This window comes from Cyanistes caeruleus, chromosome 2 (genome assembly GCF_971803275.1).
Source record: "Cyanistes caeruleus chromosome 2, bCyaCae1.hap1.1, whole genome shotgun sequence".
Classification (NCBI taxonomy): Eukaryota; Metazoa; Chordata; class Aves; order Passeriformes; family Paridae; genus Cyanistes; species Cyanistes caeruleus.
In genome coordinates, this window is record NC_141702.1 from 35,710,935 (window position 1) to 35,734,527 (window position 23,593).

Sequence of the window (23,593 nt, forward strand, 5' to 3'; positions counted from 1 at the left end):
GGAGGGAGAGGAGAAAAAAAAAAAAAAAAAAGCCAAAAAAAAAAAAAAAAAAAAAGCCGGCCTCCTCCTTTCCTAGGATCGAGCTTTTCCTCGGCAGCACCCCCAGCCCCCACACCCCGTCCGCCGCTCGGGTCCCTTTCTCCAGTCTTAACCCCCGCCTTCACCGACCCCTTTCCTATGGCCACCCGCCCGCATCGGCTCAACCCGCCCCCCCCTTCTTCCTCCCGGTCCCTCCTCCTCCTCCCCCTCCTCTCCTGCTGCAAACGGCCATTTCTATTGTGTCGCTCGGTGCCAAGCCGAGCAGGAATCGCCCCGGCCGCTGCCAGCCGCACAGCCCAGCAGAAAATGGCTGGAGGGGGACGCCAGACCCACCCAACCCCCCCCCCCCCCCCCGCCTTCCTCTTCCCCGCTTCCCGGCCGCCTTCCCGGCCCCCTCCCCGCCGAAGTGCCCCTGGGGGGGCTGCCGGGCGCAGGGAGTGCCGCGTCCCTCACCTGTGGTGAGCCGGGACGACACCTCTCCGAAGGGCGAGGGCTCCATGCGCAGGTATTTCTGCGGGGAGGAGGCAGCGGCGGCGAAGGAGGAGGAGGCGGCTGAGGCCGGGGCTGACAATGGCGCACATCGCCTTCGCTTCGGGGACGCCGGGCTCAGCAGTGGGTCGAAATCCAGAGTCCTTTTCAAAGTGGCGCCGCAAGCCATGGCGCGGAGCGGCCAAGGGGGCTCGGAGCGAGGGGCAGCGGTGGAGGCAGCAGCAGCCGGCCCTGCCCAGAGGCGTCTTCCCCGCTGTCTGGAGTGGGCTGGGGGGGAGGGAAGGGAAAGGAGGGGGCGGCTGCGTCAGGGCCGCCTCCGCCGCCTCCCCGCCGGCCTCTCTCTAGGGAGCGGCCCCGGCAGCGGCAGCAGCAGCCCCGGTTCAGTCCGGCTAGATCTCCGCTCTCCCCGCCCGCTCCGCCCTGCCCGGCCGGGACAAATTCCGCCCGCGGCCGGTGGCGGGGCACGAACAGTGCCGAGGGGCGCGGTGCCGGTCCCAGATGCGCGGTGCGGAGCGGCCGATGCGGGGCGATGGCGATGGCGGGGCCCGGGCGGCGGCGATGGCGGCGGCGATGGCGCTCCCGGCCGTAACCCCCGCACCAGCAATATGGCGTCAACAACAACGCCGCCGGTTCAAACGCCAGCCCCCCCCTGCCGCAGAGGCTCACGGGACTCGTGGTTTCCCCGCCCCGGCCCCGCCGCTCAAAGGCAGGATGGACGCTGGGGAGTTGGGACTACAGCTCCCGGTGTGCATTGTGTCGGCAGGGTAGGCTTCCGGGTTCTGGTTTAAATCCCCCCTGGGAGGGTGCGAGCTGGGGTGTGGATGGAGGACGCGGCGGGACCCCGGGGGAGGGCCGGCCGCTCCCCTTGGGACGCGGGGACACAAAGGGGGCGATAGTCCTACCCTGCCTCCCGTTAGCGCAGGTGTCGAGTGGGCCGGGAGGCAGATATACGTCCGCGTGGCGCTTTTCTGCATGTGAAATCGGGGGCAAAGTGCGTTTAGTAGCTTCCATGGTGAGGGCAGGGAGCGTGTGGGAGTTCGAGGTGACAGCTAAGGACACGCATGGAGAGGCCTCACAATGTCGGGATCTGTGTCACGGCGTAACAGAGTGGTTTCCTTGCAGTTGCATAAAGCACATTCTTGCTTAAGAATGGTGATGAGGGAAGAGGATCAAAGAACTATAAAGCCGCTGCCGGGAAGAGTACAGCTCTTTCCTGTGCAGCTTCCTGATTGAAACAAACTGTGTTACAGGTCTCCGCAGTGGAAACCTAACAGGGGTTGATAACCCCCAAAACATATGTAACTTTTAGGTTTTCTGTATCTAAAATTGTTAATTTAACCACGAGCACAAAGGCAGGTTGTCTTTGAAAGGCAAAATGATAAATATGCCCTCATAAAGTTTTAAGGCTTTGGTGGTTTTTTGATTCTGTTCTGAAGTGTAAGCTAGACTTTCTTTAATTGCATTAAAGAACCACACAAACCTTACCATCCCTTGAAAGCAGGATTTGCTGTACGTGTTTGGTGTGTGGCATATATTGTTAATTAAGCCATAGTAGCATCCTGTCAGTCTAAACTAATCTGGTTGTGCTGGCACTATGGTTGTGCTGCTCTTGGGGTAGCTGAGTTTTCAGGAGGTGGGGTGACTTTGTAGAGCCTTCCTTCTCATCAAATGATTCGTTTTCTGAGACAGATAGTTTGTAACAATGTTGGAACAATTAGGTGAAGTTTACCTTATGTTTGCCGGAGTTGCCTTGGCCTAAAATTAATATCTCAGGATGAATTCTCTGCTGTGAGCTGTTCCTCTGAAGAGGAAGTACTTGGAGTGGTTCCTTGGAAATAAGGATGCTGACAAGCCTTTCTAAAACTAAGACAAGTTCTCCTTCTCTGCAGCAAGACTCAGGAAATGTGCTGATGTTATTACAGTGTTACAATTGTCCTACTATTAGTGTACTGGTGTAACTACTTCTGTGGACAGTCTTTGGAATAATGCTGGCTGGTTTTCCATTTGTTTAATTCTTCATTTCCATTACATTTCCCTGAGCATATAGCTTTCCCTGTGTTTAGGCACAGGTATTAAATATTCTTACCAAGCACTTAACCCAGCAAGACTAAAGCAAAATTGCTCTTGCAGGCTTTGATTTAAGGAAACCCCAAGTGTCTCTTAGTGTGTATATGATGCACCTGTTTAGTTTGGTGTGCTCTGTGCCCTGCTTCTGCCATCAATTGTATGCTGAGAAGTGTCTGTGTTTGGGTGTGGTAGTGGGGAAAAAAAGATAAGTTTCAGAGTAACCAGCATTTCCCCACTAAAATTATTATTTTAGGTATATATTCTGCATTCAGCTGAAGGAAAGATTTGGTGACATTAACCATGTGGCACTAGATCCTAAGGACCATTTAAGTCAATTAAGACAGTCTGAGGAATCAGGTGAAACTTCATCAAGATAAGCCACTAGAAAGTCAGCTTTTGCCAGCACAGGCTGTACTATAATCGTAAGCAATTGATTAGAACTGTGATTGTCCTAATCAACAGAGTTACTTGGCTTTTATCTGACCTTTAATTTGTTGAGCTAAACTGAAGCAAGTCTGATTTAGGTCAAAATAAGAATTCACACAGCCCATTGCAGCAAATTAAACCCAGCCAAACCAATGTAGTTTTGCATGTAGACAAGCCCTAAGGCAGCAAAATGTCCAACAGCAGTGACAAAGTGCTTCATGGTTGTCAGGGAACATGTGTTTTTACTTTCATTGTGGCAGGAAACACCATAGGGTCAAGGCTGCAAACCACTGTTTATATTGTTCTTTCTTCTACTTACTTATTATATAACCAATTTGTAGTGCCCCATTATGTGCTACATGGGGTGCCTTTAAAATTATATATTACAAGCATCTTTTTAAAATAAATAGTACCCACAAATTTTATTAATACTGGTAGTGGGAGAGCTTATTCATAACTGGCATTGTGCTAGATTTTATTGAATATGTACTTAAAGCATGACACCTGTTAAAAAGGCAAGTCGTGACTCAAGACAATATTTTGACCTCTGTACAGCCCTGATTGAGGTGGGAAAGTAACCCTTTCAGTGTATTGCTTTGGGATGGTGGTGGAAATATCACAGTGAAGCAAATGTTGGGCTTTGTGCATTCTCTTTTCCCCTTCCTTCTGCCATTGCTCCATTTTCCCATTGGTTGGTTGTTTGTTTTGGCTTGGATTAGATTTTTTGTTGCTGGGATTTTTTTGTTTGGTTTGGGGGTTTTTGTTATGGTTTTGGTTTTTGAGGGGTGGGGTTTGGGGGTTTTTTTGGGTCTTTCTCTCATTCTCTTTGTATACCATCTCGACTTTGCTTCCTTTTCTTTGAGACATCCTATTCATTTGATGCAGGATCCACATCATAGTCCCTATTTTTTCTCCTACACCATCTAACCATATTCTTCCCACTTCTCATTAACCAGGCGTGTTTGCCAGCATAGGACCATGGATTAGTTGAACAGTTTCTAGGGTTTGTTCATTTCACAACAAATGAGCAAAATTCACTCTAAGTGGTGTCATGTCACTTGAATTTGGAGATGGGTACCAAAGGTTTCTTACTTATGTATTAGGCACACACTGTGATTGCAGATTTTGTGGACAAAATGCAGTGGTGGTTATCTGCTGTGATGTCAGTGAAGTGTTTGTATGGTGCCATGTGAGAAGAGATTAGTGAAGTTGAAAAAATTTAGGTTAGTACAGGAATTGTAAGGTTGAAAAAACAGCTGAAAGAAAACCGGAATAAATTTCTCAGTCTGCTTTCCTACATAGGAAAGTAGATGGTGCTGGCCAAAGGTAAAGGATACACAGGAATAGGAATGAAAGGCAGAGGTCTGTGAAGGTCAGCTCTACTTCTTTAGATGCTGACTTATGCTGATAAACCATACCAAAAATTGCAACCTGAACCTGCAGTGACTTTCAATAGGACAAATTTCTGTTTCTTAGGCCTGAACTACTAAGGAACTGCCAGCAGAAGTACAGAAGTGTATTTCCCAATATAAAAGACATTCAAAACACCTATTTCTTCTAAAATACTATATATACTTCCACTTATTCAGAATATATTGATTAAAATCAAAATCTGTATAGGAAAAGGTAGCTGAGCTGATTAGAATAATATAAAAGAGAAAAATTACCCCCAGGAAATTAAAGTATTGTTATTTAAATGTTATTGCCCCTACTAATGGTTGAATTCTGTGATTTTTCCCTAAAAGCACAAGTTAAAAATAAGTTCAGGAGATCTATTTTAGTGATGAAGACTAGTGATGAAGTTGATAGAGGAACTGTCAGTTACCTCACCCAAACTGGAAATAAGAGTAAGATTTGTAAGTGTTAGAGGAATGAGTTTCCAGAACACTCTTCCAGTAGCGCCAGTATGGGTGAAAATAAACCTCAGTCTTTGGTTGTGGTGGGCTTTAGGTAAGGCTTTGTATTTTTACAATAAGGGATTCTACAGTATTGATGTTTTCAGTGACATGAGACTATTAAGAATAACCCAGGAAGTTTTGTTATACAAAATGACAACAACGGAGTCACAGTGGAATTAAACATTTTACTAGTGTGTGGTTTTTGGCTGGGATGGAGTTGATTTTCTTTTCAGTAGCTGATGTGGGGATGGGTTTTGGATTTGTGACCAAAACAGTGTTGATAGTACAGGGATATTTTCATTTTTGCTGGGCAGTGCTTGCATAGCATCAAGGTCTTTTCTGCTTCTTATCACACCAATGAGGATTCTGGGGGTACTTGGGAAGCTGGGAGGGGACACAGCCAGGACAGCTGACCCCAGCTGATGAAAGGGGCAATCTACATCATATGGCATCATGCTCAGCATGATAAAAAGCTAGGGAGGAAGAAGTGGGGGTGGGGGGATGGGTGTGGAAATTCATAGTTGTGCTATTTGCCTTCCCAAGTCACTGTTGGGTGTGATGGGGCCCTGCTTTCCTGGGGATGGCTGAACACCTGCCTGCCCACGGAAAGCAGTGAATGACTTCCTTGTTTTGCATTGCTTGCGTGTGCTGCTTTTGCTTTCCCTACTAAAGTGTCTTTATCTCAGAAAACTCTTATGAGTTACTCACTTTTACCTTTCCAATTCTCTCCCCTATCCCACCAGAGGAGTGACTGTGTGGTGCTTAGTTGCTGGCTGGAGTTAAAATGTGACAACTTAAAAGGCTGTGAAGGAGGAATAACCCATTTGAGTCAGTTCACCTATATTCAGAATAATATATTGAAGCTATAAAAAGAAAATGACTAAACTCACTGGTGTATATGCATGAATTGTGCTAACAGACCTGGATATAGAATAACTAGGAAGCGCTGAGTAAAATTTTGCAGCTCTGACTATTGCAATTACCCCAATGATTTCAGAAAAGCATCAACTAGTACATGGATCTAGTACATGGATCAGTACTCTTTTCTATCTGTTGTTAGTCACAACCTTGTATAAGATCACCAAAAAAAGTAATGGTGTACAAGGAGGGCAGTGTCATGAGGTACTAGAAATGCTACTTGCAACCTAAAGAAAGATTGCCTTACATCACTATGTCCTGAATACCCTTACCCCCCAATGTCAGTCATTTTTATACACAAACGTTTACATTGTGCCTATCAGTTTTCTTCCTCCCTTTTACTATTGTTAAGAATTCATATTTTTAAACTTCACATATAATTTTCTCTGCTTGGATTTTGGATGAGCACTGCATCATGTTAAACTCTGCATTGCTATTGATCTTAAAAAAACCTGGCACAGTGCTTTAGCAGAAAGGAAGATTGTACTTCTTATGAAAAGACTTTTTTTCCAAAACATCCTCTTACATCTTTGTAAAAGAACTTCTCATAATTGATTCTAAGGGTAAAAGAGCAGCATGGTATTGCATATTAGTTGGAGAGTAGCATTGAGTCAACTAAAAATATATTGAGCTGGAATGGTGAAAAAAATTACAGGCCAGGTATTAATGTGAGTAATACTGAACATGTAAATTAAGAGCTGTTGAAGTCCAATATGCTGAGCTCTGAACATCTCTCTACCTTTTCAGTGGACTGGAGCCTGGATCCTCCGTGAGCTTACACAGCTGTGTTGCACTGAGATATGGTAAAGGTCAGTTTTTCTTCCGTGCTGGTATGCTAGTGAGCAAGCCAGCATAGCACAGAGTGACAACTGAGCTATCTATTAACTATCTCCTATTGATGTCCTCAGGACTAGGAGGTTTGAGACACTGATCATTCTGTTCACTTACAACACGTAAGAAATGGGCTGGTACTTTCCCGTGTTGCCTCTGCACATTTTGCGTGGAAGCCAGCTGGAAATTTTTTTTTATTAAGCTCAGTTTTCTGCATAGAACAATAAAGAACTGGGTACTTGAGTTAAAACTTCTATTTTTTTCCAGATCATTTACTAAGTGTTTGACTCCTCTGTCACTATCTCACCGGTCTTATCCATCCTTCTGTTCTTTTCAGATAGCTCCTGGCTATATTTTATTCTCAAAAACTTTTTCCCTCCTGCAGCAGCTGACCTATAGGGTGCTCCTTGGTCTCCCAAGCAAGGTGCTATGTATGTATGCTCTACCATCTATACACACCTATAGCTTAACTTACTTCTCCCCCTCTGTTCCTCTCTGCCAATTCTCTACAGTACTTCTCATTTAGCATACCTTTTCCATTCATAAAACAAAAGACAGCACCCATCCTCTGCTGTCAAACCCACTCCTTGTCCTTCTTCTCTACCACCACTGCTAATTCTGTTATCCTTCAAGCTGATCTGCTCCTTTTTCTCTCTCGCATAAAAGTTGGTTTTAGGTCATGGTTGTTCTTCTGTGAAGCATTTCCAACAACCTGTTTCCTCACCTCAGACCTTGTTTCCAAAATTCTTCCCCAGACTTAGGTCACCTCTAGCCTGAAGATGCTCATAAATTATCAGCTTTCTAGAACTCTCTCCCAGGGAATCTTTAGTTTTTACTTCACGCCCACAGTTCAGCGTCTCTCTGTTCACCATTTCAGGAGACAAAGTTTTCACTGCCCTCCTCACCCTTTTTGCTCACTAACCAGGACCATCTCATCACCTTTGTGCCCCTTCTTGGATGTTTTTGGGCTGTTCATACCTTTGGTTTCAGGCCTCACCTTTGGGACCTGGCATTCTTCTGCTGATGCATTATTTTGGGGGTTATCTCAATCCCACACATTCTGGTTCAGTCCTTCCCTTCTCCATTCCCTCCTCTGGCTCTCCTCAGAGGACTTTCACTCATGCTGCCCTTTTTTCTTTAAGCCTGGAACAACTGCATCCGTCTTGTGAACCAAGTCCACACTGCCTTCATTCAAATCTCCCCATAAAATGTACTTTTGCTATAAGACCTATCCAGCTCAGATTTTTCTCCTGCAATATATCCCGTTCCTCTATAATAAAAACAAATCCTGTTTCATAACAAAACAAAAAGAACCGAGCAAGAGACTGACTACACAATTAATTTTTGCCAGTTGCTTTCTGCCAAGAGCAACATGCTTGTTCTTATCCCGCTCCTTAGGATTGTCCTCCCCGTGTGCCTCCTGTTTGTCCTTTTGTTTTGTTACCGGCTTTTCATTCCTTCCTGAGGGCTCCTGGCCTGATCCTGTGCTCACACTGGTTTGAAGCAAGGAGTAGCTCCACTGCAGCAAACAGAGCTCTGCCAAGGCGAAATTTCTGTGGAAGCCGATCAACTCTTTGTTTTAATATTAGCTAATAAAGCCTGTGCACAGCTCCAACACAGCATTCTGGTTTTAATTAATAAGAATTAGCATATACAGCTACATACATTCTTCTCTTTCCCTCAGCTGCTTTGAAGAAAATCTCTTTGCATGTCTTCCTGGTTACTCTGTCTTGACATTGAAAAAAAAAAACCCCAAACGAATAAAACCCCAAAACCAAAGTAACATCCAACTCCCACACAAACAAAAGGCTTTGCTGCTGCCGAGAGGAGCCGGCTCCCAGCCCCTGCTCCCTGCCGCTGGGGACCATCCAATTCCCGTCCCTTCCTCTGCCTTTGCACAATCCCACTGCAGCGACTTCCCAGTCTTAATTGGAGCCTCTGGGCATTATTGTGTTATTATTATTTAATAAACAACCACATAAAACACTGACATTTAAATAAAAGTAAAGAAAGGAAAGCTCTGACTCCTAGTCAGTTTAGTTTTCCTGTTGACTCGGGTGGAAGCAGGAGCAGGTTTTCTATACAATACCCATGCTCACATTTAATGTTATAGGAAAGAGAACCCACTGTGGATGAGCAGTCCAGATGTACTGCAGCTGTCCATCCCTATTCCAACATAAAGTGTAAATAGAGAGTAAAAATCTGAACATTCCTGAATAAAAGGCACTGCTTTTCTTATCTGAGCTACAATTTGTGAGGGTTTAGCCCCATTTTCTGCATTGTGACCCCCAGCATGTTCTTTGGAGTGGCTATCTGAAACTCACAGCCATAGGGGATGCTATTAAAAATAATAAATGGAAAATATAGTTTTATTTTTGCACTTGATTGTTTGAGGCATTCCAGTGTGAAAGTTATCATGACAAAAGAAAACGTGGTGTCCTTGAAGTGAACACAGAGGAGCACAACTCGTTCAATAAGGTGTTGAAAGAAAAACAAAGAGCTGAGGGCCAGATCTGACTCCTTTAGAAACAAGTCTAAAATGAGACAGGATTCAAAGTGCTTAAAATACTTTGGTGACAAGCAACAAAGAAGCATCTGTTATTAGAATTGATTGAATTAAGGAAAGAGAGAAAATCTTGAGAACTTTTTAAAAGTAGTTTTAATGTATGGGGAATATAAGGACAAAATTCTTCTGGGCCACAGCTAAAGCTCTGAATCAGCATAGCTCCTTTTCTTGAAGAAAGTGAAAACTAGACAAGGGCGAGTACGCACACCCTCATTATCCTTTTTCATTGTGGATCAAAGAGGAGGAATTCAAAGGGCTGCCAGCTCTCCACTTTCCTGCAGTGATTCTGGAGTGTGTGCTCCATTTATTTCACTCAGGCAATGCTTCTCTATTACTCTAAATGATCAAGTCCTGAAATGGACTTCTTGTGAGATCTGAATTCTATTTACTGGTTTGTATTTTTAAAGTATTCACTAGGAATTAAACATTCCAGCTGTTTATAAAAATTATGTGTATATATATATATGTACATGCTTTAATTCTAGGGAGTCATCCCTCATTCTTCCCACCATTTCATTATACGTTTGCTTTCCTGTATTGCATATTAAAAACTTCATGCAGTGGCTCACTTGCATTTACATATATGGTCTGTAATAATTCTGTGATGTTGCTTGGAACCTCTGTATGAACATGTTGTATAGAGTCAACTTGGCCATGACAAATGTATTGCAGATTTTTTGTAGATAAACACAGTCAGTGAATGCAAATATGAGTGAATTTATGTGCAAGTTTTAATATCTAAGCAGAGCTAATAAGTGCATGACACCTGTAACCACAATTGCCAGTACAAACAGGGAAACTGGTTTTAAGGCATTTGCACAATTTTAAAAGTCCTGGACTTTGAAATATTTCAGCTGTAATGGTAGAGAAGTGTTCATCCTCTGGCAGGTATTTAAGTGCATGGACTCTATTATTAAGAGTACTGAGTTTATTAGCAGCTGATATGCCAAAGTCCTTGTGAAAACAAGTACCAGAATGGTGAGGACTGCCTTATGAAGCAATCTGTAGCTTTTAAAGACATTATGGAAATCTTGTTGTGAAATGGATTAAAAAGTGCTGCTTGATGATCTTAGGGAGATTGGTGTTAAGCATGGAGATTTTTTTGGAAAGCAAAATAGGAATTTATTGGAAGGGTGCTGTATTTCCATGAGTGGCTGTATAGCCAGTAATAGCTTTGGTTTAGAAGCAGGGAGCTTGCTTAGGAAAGACACTGCAGGAACATATAATGTAAAGAGGAAATGTAATGTGTTTGAATAGGGAATATAGTAATTCCCTAGAGGATGATGGAATAACTACATTTTGTGAGAATACTGAGGCAAAATATATTAAATTGTTACCAAATTTGCAGAGAAGTGTGTTCTGTAAAGCTTTCTAGTGCATTTTATCAAAACCATTTTATCAAGGCCAGGTTGGATGGGGTCTAATGGAGTTGGAACTTTATGGTGACTTCTGACACAAACCATTCTATGATTCTATGAAAGTGTTCATATCACAAAAAGGAGATACATACAAGTCTGAGACTTTAATCAGCAAAAATGCAAATGAACCTCTTTCAGCTCTTTCTTTATTCATGATTATAAATCTTTGCTTGTTTCTGTATTTGGTGGAGATAAAGTTGTCCTTAATTGGCCTGCAAAATATTTCTTAGAAGGGCAGTTCACGTTTAACATGTGAAGGAAATTGTTTTGAATTCACTGGAAGTCCACCAGCTTTTTCTAAGTAAAACCATATTAGTATAGATGTTGTACTACAATGAAAGTTATATTTCTCAGAGAGAGAAAATTAAATTGTCTTTGTATTTTCATTTTTTAGAGCTCAGTCACAGTGATTTATTGACACAAAATCAGAAGGAGAATCTTCTAAATGGCCAGTCAGCTGAAGAAGCCAGACTGGGAACATCTGTATCTTCCCACCTGAAAACCTCACCTGTTGCTTGCTCCTACAGAGTACCTGGAAACACTGGTAAAAAACAAATTAGTGCATGCCATTGTATTTCAGCAACTCTTTTTTCTGTATAGCATTAGAGTGATGTCAGAGGTTGATGACATATTAGGTTGTTCCAGTGAGAACAATTAATTTGGGGGCAAAAACCAGTGAGGACCCTGTCAGACTCTGAACAATGTTTTTGGTTTTCATGTACTGATTCATCAGTGTTTATAGGCCTCCAACATGTAAATCACCCTGAGGTAATCTGGAAGGGAAGGATATGAATAAGCCAATTAAATTGGCAAAGAGCCTAAGGAACACCCTGTTTAGGGATAAAATCATGCCTATCCTAGTGCCAGTAATTTTGGAGAAAAAATAGGCTTAACATCCTTGCAGAGTTAAACCATTTCTTTGTAGAAAGAACTAATTTAGAAGTCTTTGGTTTTCTTCTTTTGTGTGTGTGAGCTTGGGTAACTGAGATAAGATATTCTTTTCTGCAAGTAACTTTTATTTTGATGACACAGAAGGATGCCATCCAGGTTGCAGAGGGTGTAGGAACTAGTTGCCTCATTTATGGTAATTATTTCATATTCAGTTTTATGATATGAGCATTCAAAGGACTGAATTGCCCTTTATCTTTCCAAGTACCTCCTCTTTTCTTTCTTTTTATTTTTTTTCTTCCCAAAGGGAGGTACAATTTTCCATCAGGAAGCTCCTCCACCCAACTCAGCACTTACTAGCATACATTAAGGTGCTCTATATCTAAATAATAGCAATGGCAAATACTCTTTTTTTTGCCATCTGCCAGGTCTGTGCCTTCAGAGGTGTGATGTAACAGGAAAAAGAGGCAGAGGTGAAGAAAAGTTTTCATTGAAAGTTCTACAGAGGGAAAAGTATTTCCATTCTCAGTTTACTTCATTATAGTATAAATGGATTCTCTTTGAGTTTTCAAGAGCCTTGCTGCTTGCTGGAAGACTGGCTATGTTTTGCTGTCATTCCACTCAGGCCTTTGAAATCATATTCAATTCCAATCAGGAAAACACATGTCTCTCTAAAAGAGACATATCATGTATATGCCTTCACTGGAGGAAAGGCCCAGGAAGAACTCAGATCTGACACCAGACACTTTACGTGGGAGTGGATCATTATGATCTCTCCAAGTGCCAGAGAAGCTGTAATTGGCATTTGTACATTATTAAGCACCAGAGAATTTAACTGTAAACAGGAATCCATAGGAAATCAGGAGTCACCAGTTACATTGCTCAAAGAGCTACTCATTTAAGAGCAGCTTTTGGACATTTTTCAGATGCCATTAAGAGTGGGGGAGAGGTAACCTCCCTTTTTTTTCCTCCATCATCTGTGTAATTCTAGAATTGTGTTCATGGTTGACAGGAAGTAACTTCCTGAAAACAAAAGCAGCCAGAAAGCAACAGAGACATGAAATCACTAGAGACATCACTATCAGTCCTCTGAATGCCTTGGAATTGACAGCATCAGGACATCCAAGATATAAATGTCCACATGGACAAAAGACCCAGATAAACATACCTGTTAAGATTATTTCAGTGCCCCTCACCTAACCCCAGCCTGATAGCTCAGCATCTAGCTCATACCAGTCTTCACATGCTATGGAGACAAAGAGACGCCTTCCAGGAACAATTTGTACCAGCCCAAAGTAGGTGTAAAAGGGATGTGATGAGCTCTCTTTGTCTGTCTGTCTGTGTGCTGAGGAGGCCTAGATGACCATCTGAATTTTTTTAGACAGCAGGTGTTCAGTGATATGAATCCCAAGTTTACTGTTTAGTTCTTGCACAGTCTGACCACACGTTGCTGGCAGCAGATCAAACTCCTGTTACTAGACGAGGACAAGAAATTTTGCACCAGAGGTTTAGTTCAGGGATCCCTTTTGGAACTAGAGTCACTCTCCTCTTTGGAGCTGTCTTGACTCTTACTCACTTTCAAACATTCAGGAACTGTTCAGAGCAGTCAAAAGAAACAGAAATAGCTGCTTTCACTTCTCTTGTTGGTGTACGTGCCCTGAAGAAATGGGAACCAAAGTAAGGTTAAGCTGGGTTTAAAGGAACAAGATAATGTTTGCTAGAGGAAGGGAAAAATGCATAAGCTGGCCATGTGTCTAACCTCAGTGTACATAAACTGTTGCCATGTCCCCAGGAAAACAAGGGATTTGGGAAACAGTCTAAATTGGGAAATAGTGTAAATCTATGCTGCATGAAACACAGAGCACGTGACACAAGCCTGAGTCCCTTTGTCTCAATAGACAGTACTCTAGAATTGGTGTGACCTCTACTTCTGCCCTTGTTAGTCTGAAATATGTAGCACAGCTGTAGGACGTAGTTCATCATTTATCAAGGGAAAATAACGTTCTGGATGGGAACGTGGAGGTGAAAAGTGTTCTGCACACCACGTTCGCTTTCATGTCGTAACTTGCTGCTTGGAAAAAAACAGAACGCTTTGTCTTCTTGTAACGCTGGTGAACAACTCCTTATCATAACCTTGTAAGAGTTTTCAAGTACATTCATGAATAGGAAGACGATTAAGATGACACATCAAGGTTTTCTGAATACTTTTTTCTATTCATACACATCCTCATATTTTTTTTAGTTTTCTTTCCAGAACTACGTGTTTCTAATGTCTGGTGTGATTGGTAGATCACATCCTTTCACTCATGGTGTGCCAGCTTTCTGTGAAACTCAAGCTGAGCAGTAGGAAAGTGAGTTTACATGAGAGGCTGTCAGACCTGAAGCAGCTAATTTAGCTGAAAGGCCCTGCAGTGACCTTTGCCAAAGAGGCCACCATTGCTCTGAGCAGTTACTGTGACAAAACCCAAGGATAAAACCCCGTTTAACCTGACTAAAATGTTTAGTGGGAAAGAACTTAAATGGGAGATTTAAAGGATGTAATTTGTAGGGTAGAAAGAGGAAGATATCTATGTAGCTGGGGAACAATTGAAAGTCTTACTCTGAACACATTCATAAATCATCATGCCAGGTAGGGTATTTTCTCTTCCTTCAAGTATTTCCCAGGCTGGGAGTCTGCTTTGGCCACAGCTGCTTCTCTTCAACAGTCCATTAGAGCGCTGAGACTGGGTCTTGAGCGAGCTGTGTAGGAAGGTTGTAATGCTTGTCTCAGTTTGCAGCTGAAGACTAAAGTGTGTAGCCTGATGTGCTCTTTTTGAGGAGAGGACTCAAATTAATTACCCTACATCTAAGGAAATCTAATTTCAGCGCACAAGGACACAGAGATAAAAAGGAAGCCTGATTTTTCCAGGGTTCAAATGATCATACTAGTTCAGAGATTTGTGTCACAGGGAATGCCTTAGGGCCTTCTTGCCACTAGGGTGGTTAACAGAGGGCAGGAAATCAGCTGAGACAAATTATTTCAGTGGCAAGATTCCAGGGGAGTAGAGGTGGTGACTTTGGCATAAGGCTGAGGGGGCTGCAATTGGTGGTGCAATGGCTGAAAGGTTTACCCTGTGTCTCATTGCTTCTAGGGGTGTAAATGAGTGCTGACCATACAGACCAACAGCACAAGTTTCATTGTGCGCAACAGCACATTTGCAAAGTTAAAAAACTCTAGTGGTTCCCTCTTCTCTAAAGTGTTTTGCAAAGCCATGTTTGGGGTATGAATGGTATGGACATGTCCAGTTCAGTGAGGTAGAGTTAGTAGAGGGAGTAGGTTGAATTTATGTTGTAGTCTTATTTTCTTGATTTGACAGAGCAAAGAGAGAAATCCCAGAAGCCATGTATTTTGGGATTTACTCCAAGTCAGTCATGTACAGCAAATGAAAAAAGTACATAAGCTTTTTGAAATCGCCACTCTGACATAATACACTCATGATGTATGGCCCCTCCTGTCTACTTCTCCAACTCAGCCCCCTGTTCCTACCCCTTTAACTCTGTAGCCTCCAGGACCCAGGTAACACCTGCTCCTTGCTGTCTGGTGCCCTCTGGTGCTGCAAATACCTACAGCTACATCTCATTGCACTCTTGTGCAGCTGTGGGAGCCAGCCTGTACCCCAACAAGGAGCCATGCTTTTCCCCACTGCAGTCTGGAAGTATTATGCCCTCCAGCAAGTGGAATAGGCCCAGGAAGTAGGAAAAAGCTTCTCTAGCCCTGTGTCTGTCCTTGAAGGAGGAGAGTGGGAAGTGTATAGGATCCCCCTGTACACTTGGACTCCCCCTCCAAGCATATCTCTCTTGCTTTACTCCCTTTCCCTTGCTTTAGCCTCTAACTTCTATCATCCATACTTCTGTGTATCTTCCTCCTCCAAGGTACAGCTTCTCTTCCCCCTGGCTATTCCTACCACACACTGATCCCACTCCAGACAGCTTATACTGCAGTGCCCATGGCTCAGTAATGACTGGAGCTTACACATGCTCAGTTTTATTGTTCAGAAAACAGGATTACGGTATCTTTGCTGTCATTCTTCTTCCCTTTAATTAATCAATGCTAATTGATTTATTGACTGATTGATTGTTTGATTGATTGTGGCTCTCTGGTTTAACAGTCTCCCAAGCCCAAGTAACAGCCACATGCCTATCATTCCCACATATTTATCTGGAGCATCCATAATGTATTTAACCTCCAGAAATTACTTAGAGCCTTTTCTAAGTTAGTTTGTACAAACTGGCAGGACTCATTTTTCTGTACTTAAAGAAAACTGATGACAGAAGCAAATAGCAACAACAGGCTCACTCAAAGGTTTTTCTCTTGATTTGGTCCAAGTAGTTTTTACCTTTTCAGGGAATGATTGGAACGCTCAGTGACTGCTACTGCACACTGAAGGTAGGCTCTTCCCTGCAAGCCTCCTTCCCCATACCTGATACTTATGCTCTGTTAAGTTTAGTGCCTTCTCAAGTACCTTCTTGAGATGGTCAAATGCTGTTCCTGATGATGTTGTCACAGTGTAGCACAGTCAGTACCTGTTTAGAAAGACCAAGCTTCACCTACTGCGTGGGCTGCAACATGACATTTGCAATCTGATTAGCTGAAATGTCATTAGCATGGGTTTTCCTGGCAGATTCATGACCTGAGGACCATCTGCCTGACAAATTTCAGTTCTCTGCCACAAGGAGCAATTATAGGAAGAAATCCACAACATTTTTTTTTCTGTTGTTTTTGTTTGTTTCTGTCTTTGTTTCTTTGTTTTTGACAAACCTCTCTTGGAAACAGCCAAACTGATTAAACAGAAAATAAGATATCTGCCCCAAACTCAACCAAACCAAATCAAACCCAACTAGCAGACAACAAGCTGTTGGCAGGCACTAAGCTTGAAACACGTGAGCTGGAACTGATAAAGGGTTGGCAGAGATGTAAGGAAACAGAAATGGGACCTTATAAAGAGAAGTTGAGCAACCTTCAAAAAAAGTGGCGCTACCAGTCCTGTCAATGAATACTTAGATATGGCCCTTGCAGATTGCAGGTCTTTGATGCAATGCTCACTGGTGAGTCATTTGGAAGATCACTAATTGAAGGATAGAAACTGGCCTGCTGCGGCCTGCAGCCATTATGAGCTGTGCATTTTTTTAAGGGATGTTTGTTGCAATACCCTCTATTTTCTGCAGATAGGGTGTGGCTCTCCCATTCCTGGCAAAGTGGCTGGTGAAGCTTTTGGTTGGGAAAATATGGGTGCTGTTGCATGACAGTCTGGACTTCCCCCAGGGGGGAAGACACCTTCTTCCTCTACAGTACAACATCAGGGGTGTGACAATTCCCTAAAGCACAATGAAACCACGCAGAAATCTGGTGGCTTTACCCAGTTTGTGGTTATATGGGTCTGTCTCATAAAAACATCTGAATCACATTTTTCACTACCTACCTACCTGCATGAACACAACCCCATCCTGTTCTTAGGATATGAGCCTTATATTCTCAGACTATGCCTCCGTTTCCTTTTTTCATCAGAGGTCTTGTGACTCTTACTCCTTACATAATTATTTAGGCTTTAGTGAAAACAGCTGTGTTTCAGCCTGCAATCAAAAGTGACACTGTCACTTTTTGTTCATGTTAAATACAGGCACACAAAGTTTCTTTGGCTCTGATGCATTAGAGAACTCATTTTTCATGCAGGATGGGAGGGACACCACACTGAGCCTCGCGGATGACAGAGCATGGATAAACAGCCATCCTGCAGCTGTTTCCATGGTGGATAAGGCAACTCCTACACCTCCTTGACTTCTTTTTACATTCCCACCACTCTGCTTTTCCAGACCACTCACTTTGCCAGTTGAAGACCCAGTCAACTCTGCTGGAAGCCTGGGATCATGGATTAGGAGACAAGCTATAGCACTGTGCTGCAAGTATGGGAAGCATGGGATTAGTTTTGTGGCGGCTTCAAGGGGGGGAACAGTCTGGTGAGTATTCACACAGACACTATCCAGTCTGGTAGGGAGAAGCTGAAATGCACTTTCCATGTTTATGGGAATATGGAGGTTGCTGTGCAAGGGGAAGCTGATTAAATCTGATATCCTGCTTAAGACAACAAACACTGCTTGCCAGAGGAGATGCAAGAAATGCTGTAGTAAAACAAAGATTTTTTTACATGCAGCATGGATATTTCTTGTCATCCTATAATATCAAGGTCACTAGTTAATTGCTTCAAAAACTAGTCACCAGCATGAGTTGGGAAGGGTGAAGGCTTTACGCTGAACTGTTCCAGTCAATGCCCTACATGATTCCTCTCAGCTGAAACAATAATGAACAAAGAATGATACCCTCCTCATCCTGTTACTTCTGAAATACATGACAAACCCCATATTATTATCAAATGTGTAGGTTCAAACCTGTCATTATCTCACAGAGAGCACAGTAAATATCATGACTAAGAGTTAACAGTGAGTCAACAATGATCATCTTTAAGTCTTATTGGCATGCTTGATGTGAACTGAATCAGGTTGTCAGCTGCCTTCTTCAATGAGAATGCAGCAGCTACTCTGAATAACCATCTTCCATCACTGCATACTACTACAGGTAAAAAATACAGGTGAACAATATTTTACATATGTAACTGATTATATTACAAAGAACTGCAAGAACATGTAGTTTATTTTAACTTTTAGGAATTTGAATGAGGAGATCTCATTACCCAGAATCAGCACGCATCTAGCTTGGTGAATACAATAAAAAATGGGTTCTTCAAATCACTAATCTACAAGCATTTCAGAAAGAGAGTTCAGCAGTACAAGAAAGATGTATTATTCCTAGAAATCTCCACACTCAACTGCTGTCCTGTATCTTTCTGTGATTCAGTCGCATGGCAGTTATAATTGAGCACAAACATACCTCTATTAGTAAACAGGAAGAAGCTGGACAGTAGCACCAAGATGGCTTTGGGCTCTGCGAGTGGGTGATAACACCTGGTCAGGGCTGTGAGGCTGCTGATGTGGGTAAGGTGGTCAGGGTTGCAGAGGGAAAATCTGAATTACCTGTCATGGTGTAGTGGTAAGAAAGAAGGATGCCCAAGGAGGATGGTAACCTTGGGGGGCACCTAACAAGGCAAAAAGGAGAGAAAACAATGCTTCATTTATATTTCTTTAACTAATTTGCTTACATTCTCCTTTAGATTGAGTATTTTGTGTAAGAGAAAGCACTGACTGCAGCATTGAAACAGTGTGCTTACACCATGTTAGTGTACTTTATAGACATTGTGTGACACAACTGGAGAGAGGATGGACTATCAACAGGTAGCCAGAAGCCTGGGGAAAGTTTCTTAAGACTTTTGCACTCCCATGTTCATCTCCTCAAATCCTACCCAGTCTGCTATGGGAAAAAAAAAATCAACAAAACTGTGACTTTGCTCCATTTATGAAAAAAATAATTAAATCAGGACAAAAATATAAGATCCATGTAGTTCCTGAAGATAGGAATTACTCACAGGATGTTGCTAGGGCATCAGATAAAAAATTTAACAAATGGGTGTAAAATTTTTATCATGAGTCTGTGTTTAGGAATCCTTGGAACTATTTATATTTTCAGAAGTGTGGAATCATGGACAACTTCAACTGTCCTCTTCTTCATGCTTTTACTTTGTGAATGGAATAGAGCTCAGTTGTTCAGGGTTTATGCAAGTTTTTCTACTGCCTGAATTGGTAATGATAGAATCATAGACTATTCTGAATGAGAAAGGGACCCACAAAGACCATCAAATGGAATATCCTGATTAGGGAGGGACCTACTAGGATCATTGAAATCCAATTTCTGTCTCTGCACAGGATCAACACAAAATCACACCATGTACCTGAGACTGTTGTCAAAATGCTTCCCGAACTCCATCATACCTGGAGCTGTGATTACTTCCCCAGGAAGCCAGTTCCAGTGCCCAACTACCCTCTGGGTGAAGAACCTTTCCCTAATATGCAACCTAAATCTCCCCTGACGCAACTTCCACAGGCCATTCCCTCAGGTCCTGTCACTGGTCACCACAGAGAAGATTATCCATAAGAGACCATAAAATGGATCAGCTGCTTTTCCTGTCCTTTATTTGAAGTTCTTTAAAATGACCAAATCTCTGCATATGCATAAGCTATCAAAATGTAAATAAATTAAAATGAAAATTTTCTGTTAAATACCTTTTCACTCTCCACTCCCACCTCCTGGCTTGGAGGTTCCTTCCTATCAGTCAGATCCCTGCACCAATCAGTGTGTAGACACATCCTTCCTGCCTCCCAATGGCTCCTAGGAGAGAAAAAAATCTGTCCAAATAATCCTAAACAGAGATTATGTCTTCACTGATTAAACTTCTTTAGGTAGTGTCATGTCCAACTGGGCTTATGACTGCAAATGATTAGTTTCAAGCATAGTTCCAAGGCCAAAAAAAGCTTCACCACTAAATTTGGTTAGTTTTCCCAGCTGAAATGTTTGTTGATGACTTACATGTGAATAGGTCTTGTTGATGTGCTATCTCCTCAAGCATCTCAGTTATTTTTGTCTTATTGCCAACTTCTCTTGACAGGCTTTTGGAGGGAGGAAAGGACGTCATGAATGCAGAAGAGCATCTCCATTACATAGGTCATTTTCTTTTTACCAGCACTTGGATCTAAAATGGCTCTGCTGCCTTGTTGCTGTTGCTTAATTGCATGGATCAGAATTTAGTTAGCATTAATTTTCTGGCCCTAAATATTTGAAGTCTAGAGCCATCCAGTGAATAATTCTATTTCATAACAGCCTTGCTGTCATGAGTTTGTCTTGATCATCTCTATTTCAGCCATTCAGAGGTCCATGTTTGAGCTATTTTTGGTAGTAAATGGTTTCTGGCAATCAGTGCATGGAGATTTTTGAAATAAGATCATTTGTAGCAGAGAAACATTAGGAAAGTTGTGATCCCATCAGGGACCTAATAGCAAGACAGTATTGTCCTGATTCTTCCATTTTGTAATGTAGGGAGATCCAGCTGTTTGACAGCCCCAAGTCACAGCGAAGCCTTGGGCAACACAACTGATTTCCCAGTGTACTCATGATGATCAGTGCTCTGGACCAGACAGCCCAGGATGTGGCATTTCTCCCTGTCTGTGCTTTGTAGGGGTGTGGGCTTCAGGAAGCTCCTTCCCTACTGCTGGAAGAAACAACTTTATGTTCACTAAGTTCAAAAGAGGATCTTGGCTTCTAGACAGATGTCTGGGTGTATGTGGCATGACGACAGAGGCTGTCACTTATGGGCCTGTGCTTGGAAGAGACTTGTGGGAGTGCCGCCAACAAGCAGCTCTTGGGGTCAGCCATGTCTGTGTGGTGCTTGGGGGTACATCCACTCTCTCTTGAGCAACTGAGTGAGTGCCCAGAAAGTCAGATGGATGCTGTGCCCCACATATCACTTCCTAAACATTGCCCTGTCTCTAATCCACAGCTGCTGTGGACTTTCAGCATAATGTTGCTTTGTTTGAATAAGCAGCAAGAGCATCTAAAGAAGCAATAGATTTTGAGACAACTGGAGCAATCATTCTTTGATCCCTGGCAAAGCCCAGGGGCTTGATTATTATCCAGTGGAAGGAGCTGAGATAAATGGGTTTTCAGGAGTAGGCAACTCAAAAGAGGTCAGGCTGGAGGAGGATTAGAGTGAAGGGTGAGAGGGTGCGCCCTGCTCCCAGGATAATGAGGTCAGTCATGAGCAAGCCACAGGGTCCGCTCAGAGCCCAGTGCTTTTACAGGGCTCACATGCATTTTCTAGGAGCAGGCAGGAATGCTTCTTTCCATAGACCTCTGTCACCTCCTTGGAAGCTGATCAAACACATTTTAATAAAAAACACTATTTGACTCCTGATGTTTTTATACTGATTAAGAACATTGACTTGGCTGACTGAACAAGGGAACCCATTGTAGCTCATTCACATTATGTCAGAAAAGCTTTGATCGGACTGAGTGGGAGTTTAAGGTACTCTATAAAATGAATTTTGGTGATAAGCCTATAAACTGAATTTGAACCTTGCACAGGCTCCAGAGACAAGGAATAAACAGCTCAATTTATATTCTTTAAAGATACACACCAAGATGTCCCTTTAACCTTTAGTTATATTGCGTTGGGGGGGTCAAACTGTTTCTTAAACTGTTTGAAATTATTTGTCCAGATTAGCTGTCCATGCTGAAGATGGAGAGATTTGAGGGTGGTTCCCAAGAGCCCTGAAGCTAACTATAATGAATGAGTTTGATGCTTTACTCAGAGAAAAAAAAAAGCTGAATGAGTTATGGAACTGCTAAATAGCCCCAGTTCATTCACACAGAGTTGAGGATGGTGTGCTTATCTTAATCCCAACATAGTATTGTTAGAACAGTTTATTTCAAGGGCATTTCTGTCTGACATTTTCCCTCCCTCATTACTTATCAGCCTCTTTAGTTATATACAGAGGTTTAGAAAACACTGGTGTCTTACAGAAAGCCTGGGGACATGTAGGATTCATCTCCCATTTCTGCTGAAACTGGTGACCAAACTTGCAGCGGATCAAGTGGAAGCAAGGTCAGGTGGTCATCTTGTGAAATCCTCTGGTCCAATGCATCTGGGGAGGCTGTAAATACACAGGACACAGTCTGAGAAGTCTATTTACCACCAGTGGTGTACTCAGGACTGATTCCAGCACAGCCATTATGGAGAGTCCAAGGCTGCTGCAAACCCCAGGAACAAAGGAATTGCATATCACAGCAGCATTGCAGTCTTTGCCCAGAAGAGATTTTCTTTAGGAGGTGAGATTGTGATCTGTCTGAACAGATGTCTAAATAATTTATCAGAGGATTTACCCCATTGATACATAAGTCTCACAACAAGAGGATAACACACTTCTGTTTTCATTTTTTCAGGGTGGAGGGTAGAAATGAAAAACCTGAGGTCTGGCTCTGTAATCTCCTTCTGTCTATCTGCGGGCAGGTTACTCCCACTGTCACGCTGCTCTTGAAGTCTCTCCACATCTACTCTAAGAGGTAATTGCTGAGACCCAGCAGCACCCTGAGCTTCTGCAGTCATTCCTCCTTCCCATCTTCAAGACAAATGCACTCCATTTATCATAATAAAAGGAATAATTTTTTTAAACCTAGATCACAGTTTGTGCCCTGCATATGTTCATATGCCTCTTCATCCCTCCAGATGACTTCTACCCTAATACCCAACTCCAGATAAGTATGGAGGCCTCCTTGGTATCAAAGTTATATTAAATTTCCATGAAATTGGGAGAATTAATAGTTAAAATGCCACTTTTCCTGAGAAAGAAGTCTTAGAAGTCTTACCAGATATCAGAGAGGAAAAGGGGTAGAGGGACAGAGAAAAGACATAAGAATCAAGGCTTCATTTTCTCCATCTGTTGCATACAGTAATTTTATTTTGGGTTTTCTGTTTGTTTTCTCATGGCCCATCATTCTCTAAACCTTACTTGTGATTTGAAGCGTAAACTAGTATATTAGCAATTGAATATTCCTCCCATGAGCCCTCAGTTGCTCTGGAAAGGCCTAATGCTCACCTGGTGTTGACCCTCCACCCAGGGGTAGAATTTAAGTATCAGGGACACTGGACATGCAAAGGGAACAAGTCTGTTTGGAGCTGGAGGAGGCCCATTGTGGACTGGGGCCCCATTCCCTGGAGTAAAGATCTTTTGCCTCCCCTGCCTTTGCCCATGTAGAAACAGCTACAGAAAAAAGCAACACAAACTATCAGCTTCTGCAAGCTTTCTGAGGGCATTATTAACTTCTTCACATGCTCCCATTCAGGAATCACAGACTTCTGAACACTCAGTTTTGAAGTGACTAGCTTTACCCTCAGTCTGCTCTATTGGTCACACATTATTTTATTCATCTTCCCTAAAATAACAAGGTTTAATTGGCAGTCTGGTTCTGATTTACTAATACATCCTTGTGCATGGAAGGAGACCTCAAATTCTGTGTACTCATTCTCAATCAACGTCATCTTGGTATTAACTCAGTGTTATTACATTATTGATTT

The 23,593-nt window shown here is 42.7% G+C and overlaps 2 protein-coding genes across 11 annotated transcripts in view; one reads left to right on the forward strand and one right to left on the reverse strand.

The window, feature by feature from the left end:
- Positions 1-1,554, reverse strand: part of AKIRIN2 (akirin 2) — a 20,291-nt gene extending 18,737 nt beyond the window's left edge. The window contains exons 1-2 of one of the 3 annotated variants that reach the window (XM_086876493.1): positions 1,431-1,554; positions 493-795 (exon numbers count right to left, since the gene is read on the reverse strand). In XM_086876493.1, the coding sequence (XP_086732619.1) occupies positions 493-795; positions 1,431-1,539 (412 nt within the window). In that variant the 5' untranslated portion in view covers positions 1,540-1,554. Of the gene's footprint in view, positions 1-492; positions 1,411-1,430 lie in introns of those variants that run through there. The other 2 variants (XM_086876494.1, XM_086876495.1) reach the window with 2 other exon arrangements.
- Positions 1,027-22,692, forward strand: LOC111925746 (uncharacterized). 8 transcript variants are annotated; one of them, XR_015283010.1, is made up of 6 exons: positions 1,027-1,292; positions 6,585-6,646; positions 11,047-11,196; positions 17,391-17,534; positions 22,042-22,347; positions 22,462-22,692. XR_015283010.1 is itself a non-coding variant. In XM_023922273.2 (6 exons), exons 1-5 carry the CDS (start codon positions 1,027-1,029, stop codon positions 22,342-22,344), a joined length of 687 nt encoding a protein of 228 aa, XP_023778041.2. In that variant the 3' UTR covers positions 22,345-22,347; positions 22,462-22,550. The 8 variants fall into 8 exon arrangements, 5 of the variants coding, with proteins under 5 accessions (XP_023778041.2, XP_023778042.2, XP_086732624.1 ...); XR_015283011.1 differs by lacking the exons at positions 22,042-22,347; positions 22,462-22,692 and adding exons at positions 19,392-19,513; positions 20,132-20,187; XM_023922273.2 differs by lacking the exon at positions 17,391-17,534 and having other exon boundaries at positions 22,042-22,123; positions 22,218-22,347; positions 22,462-22,550.
- Positions 22,693-23,593: the final 901 nt, after the last annotated feature.

Excerpts from the sequence above, each read along its gene's own strand:
- LOC111925746 (XM_023922273.2), top strand. The coding sequence starts at position 1,027 with ATGCGCGGTGCGGAGCGGCCGATGCGGGGCGATGGCGATGGCGGGGCC. Across the intron at positions 1,293-6,584 it reads GTGTGCATTGTGTCGGCAGG|TGGACTGGAGCCTGGATCCT; the intron begins GTAGGCTTCCGG and ends CTACCTTTTCAG. Across the intron at positions 11,197-22,041 it reads CAGAGTACCTGGAAACACTG|AAAGCCTGGGGACATGTAGG; the intron begins GTAAAAAACAAA and ends GGTGTCTTACAG.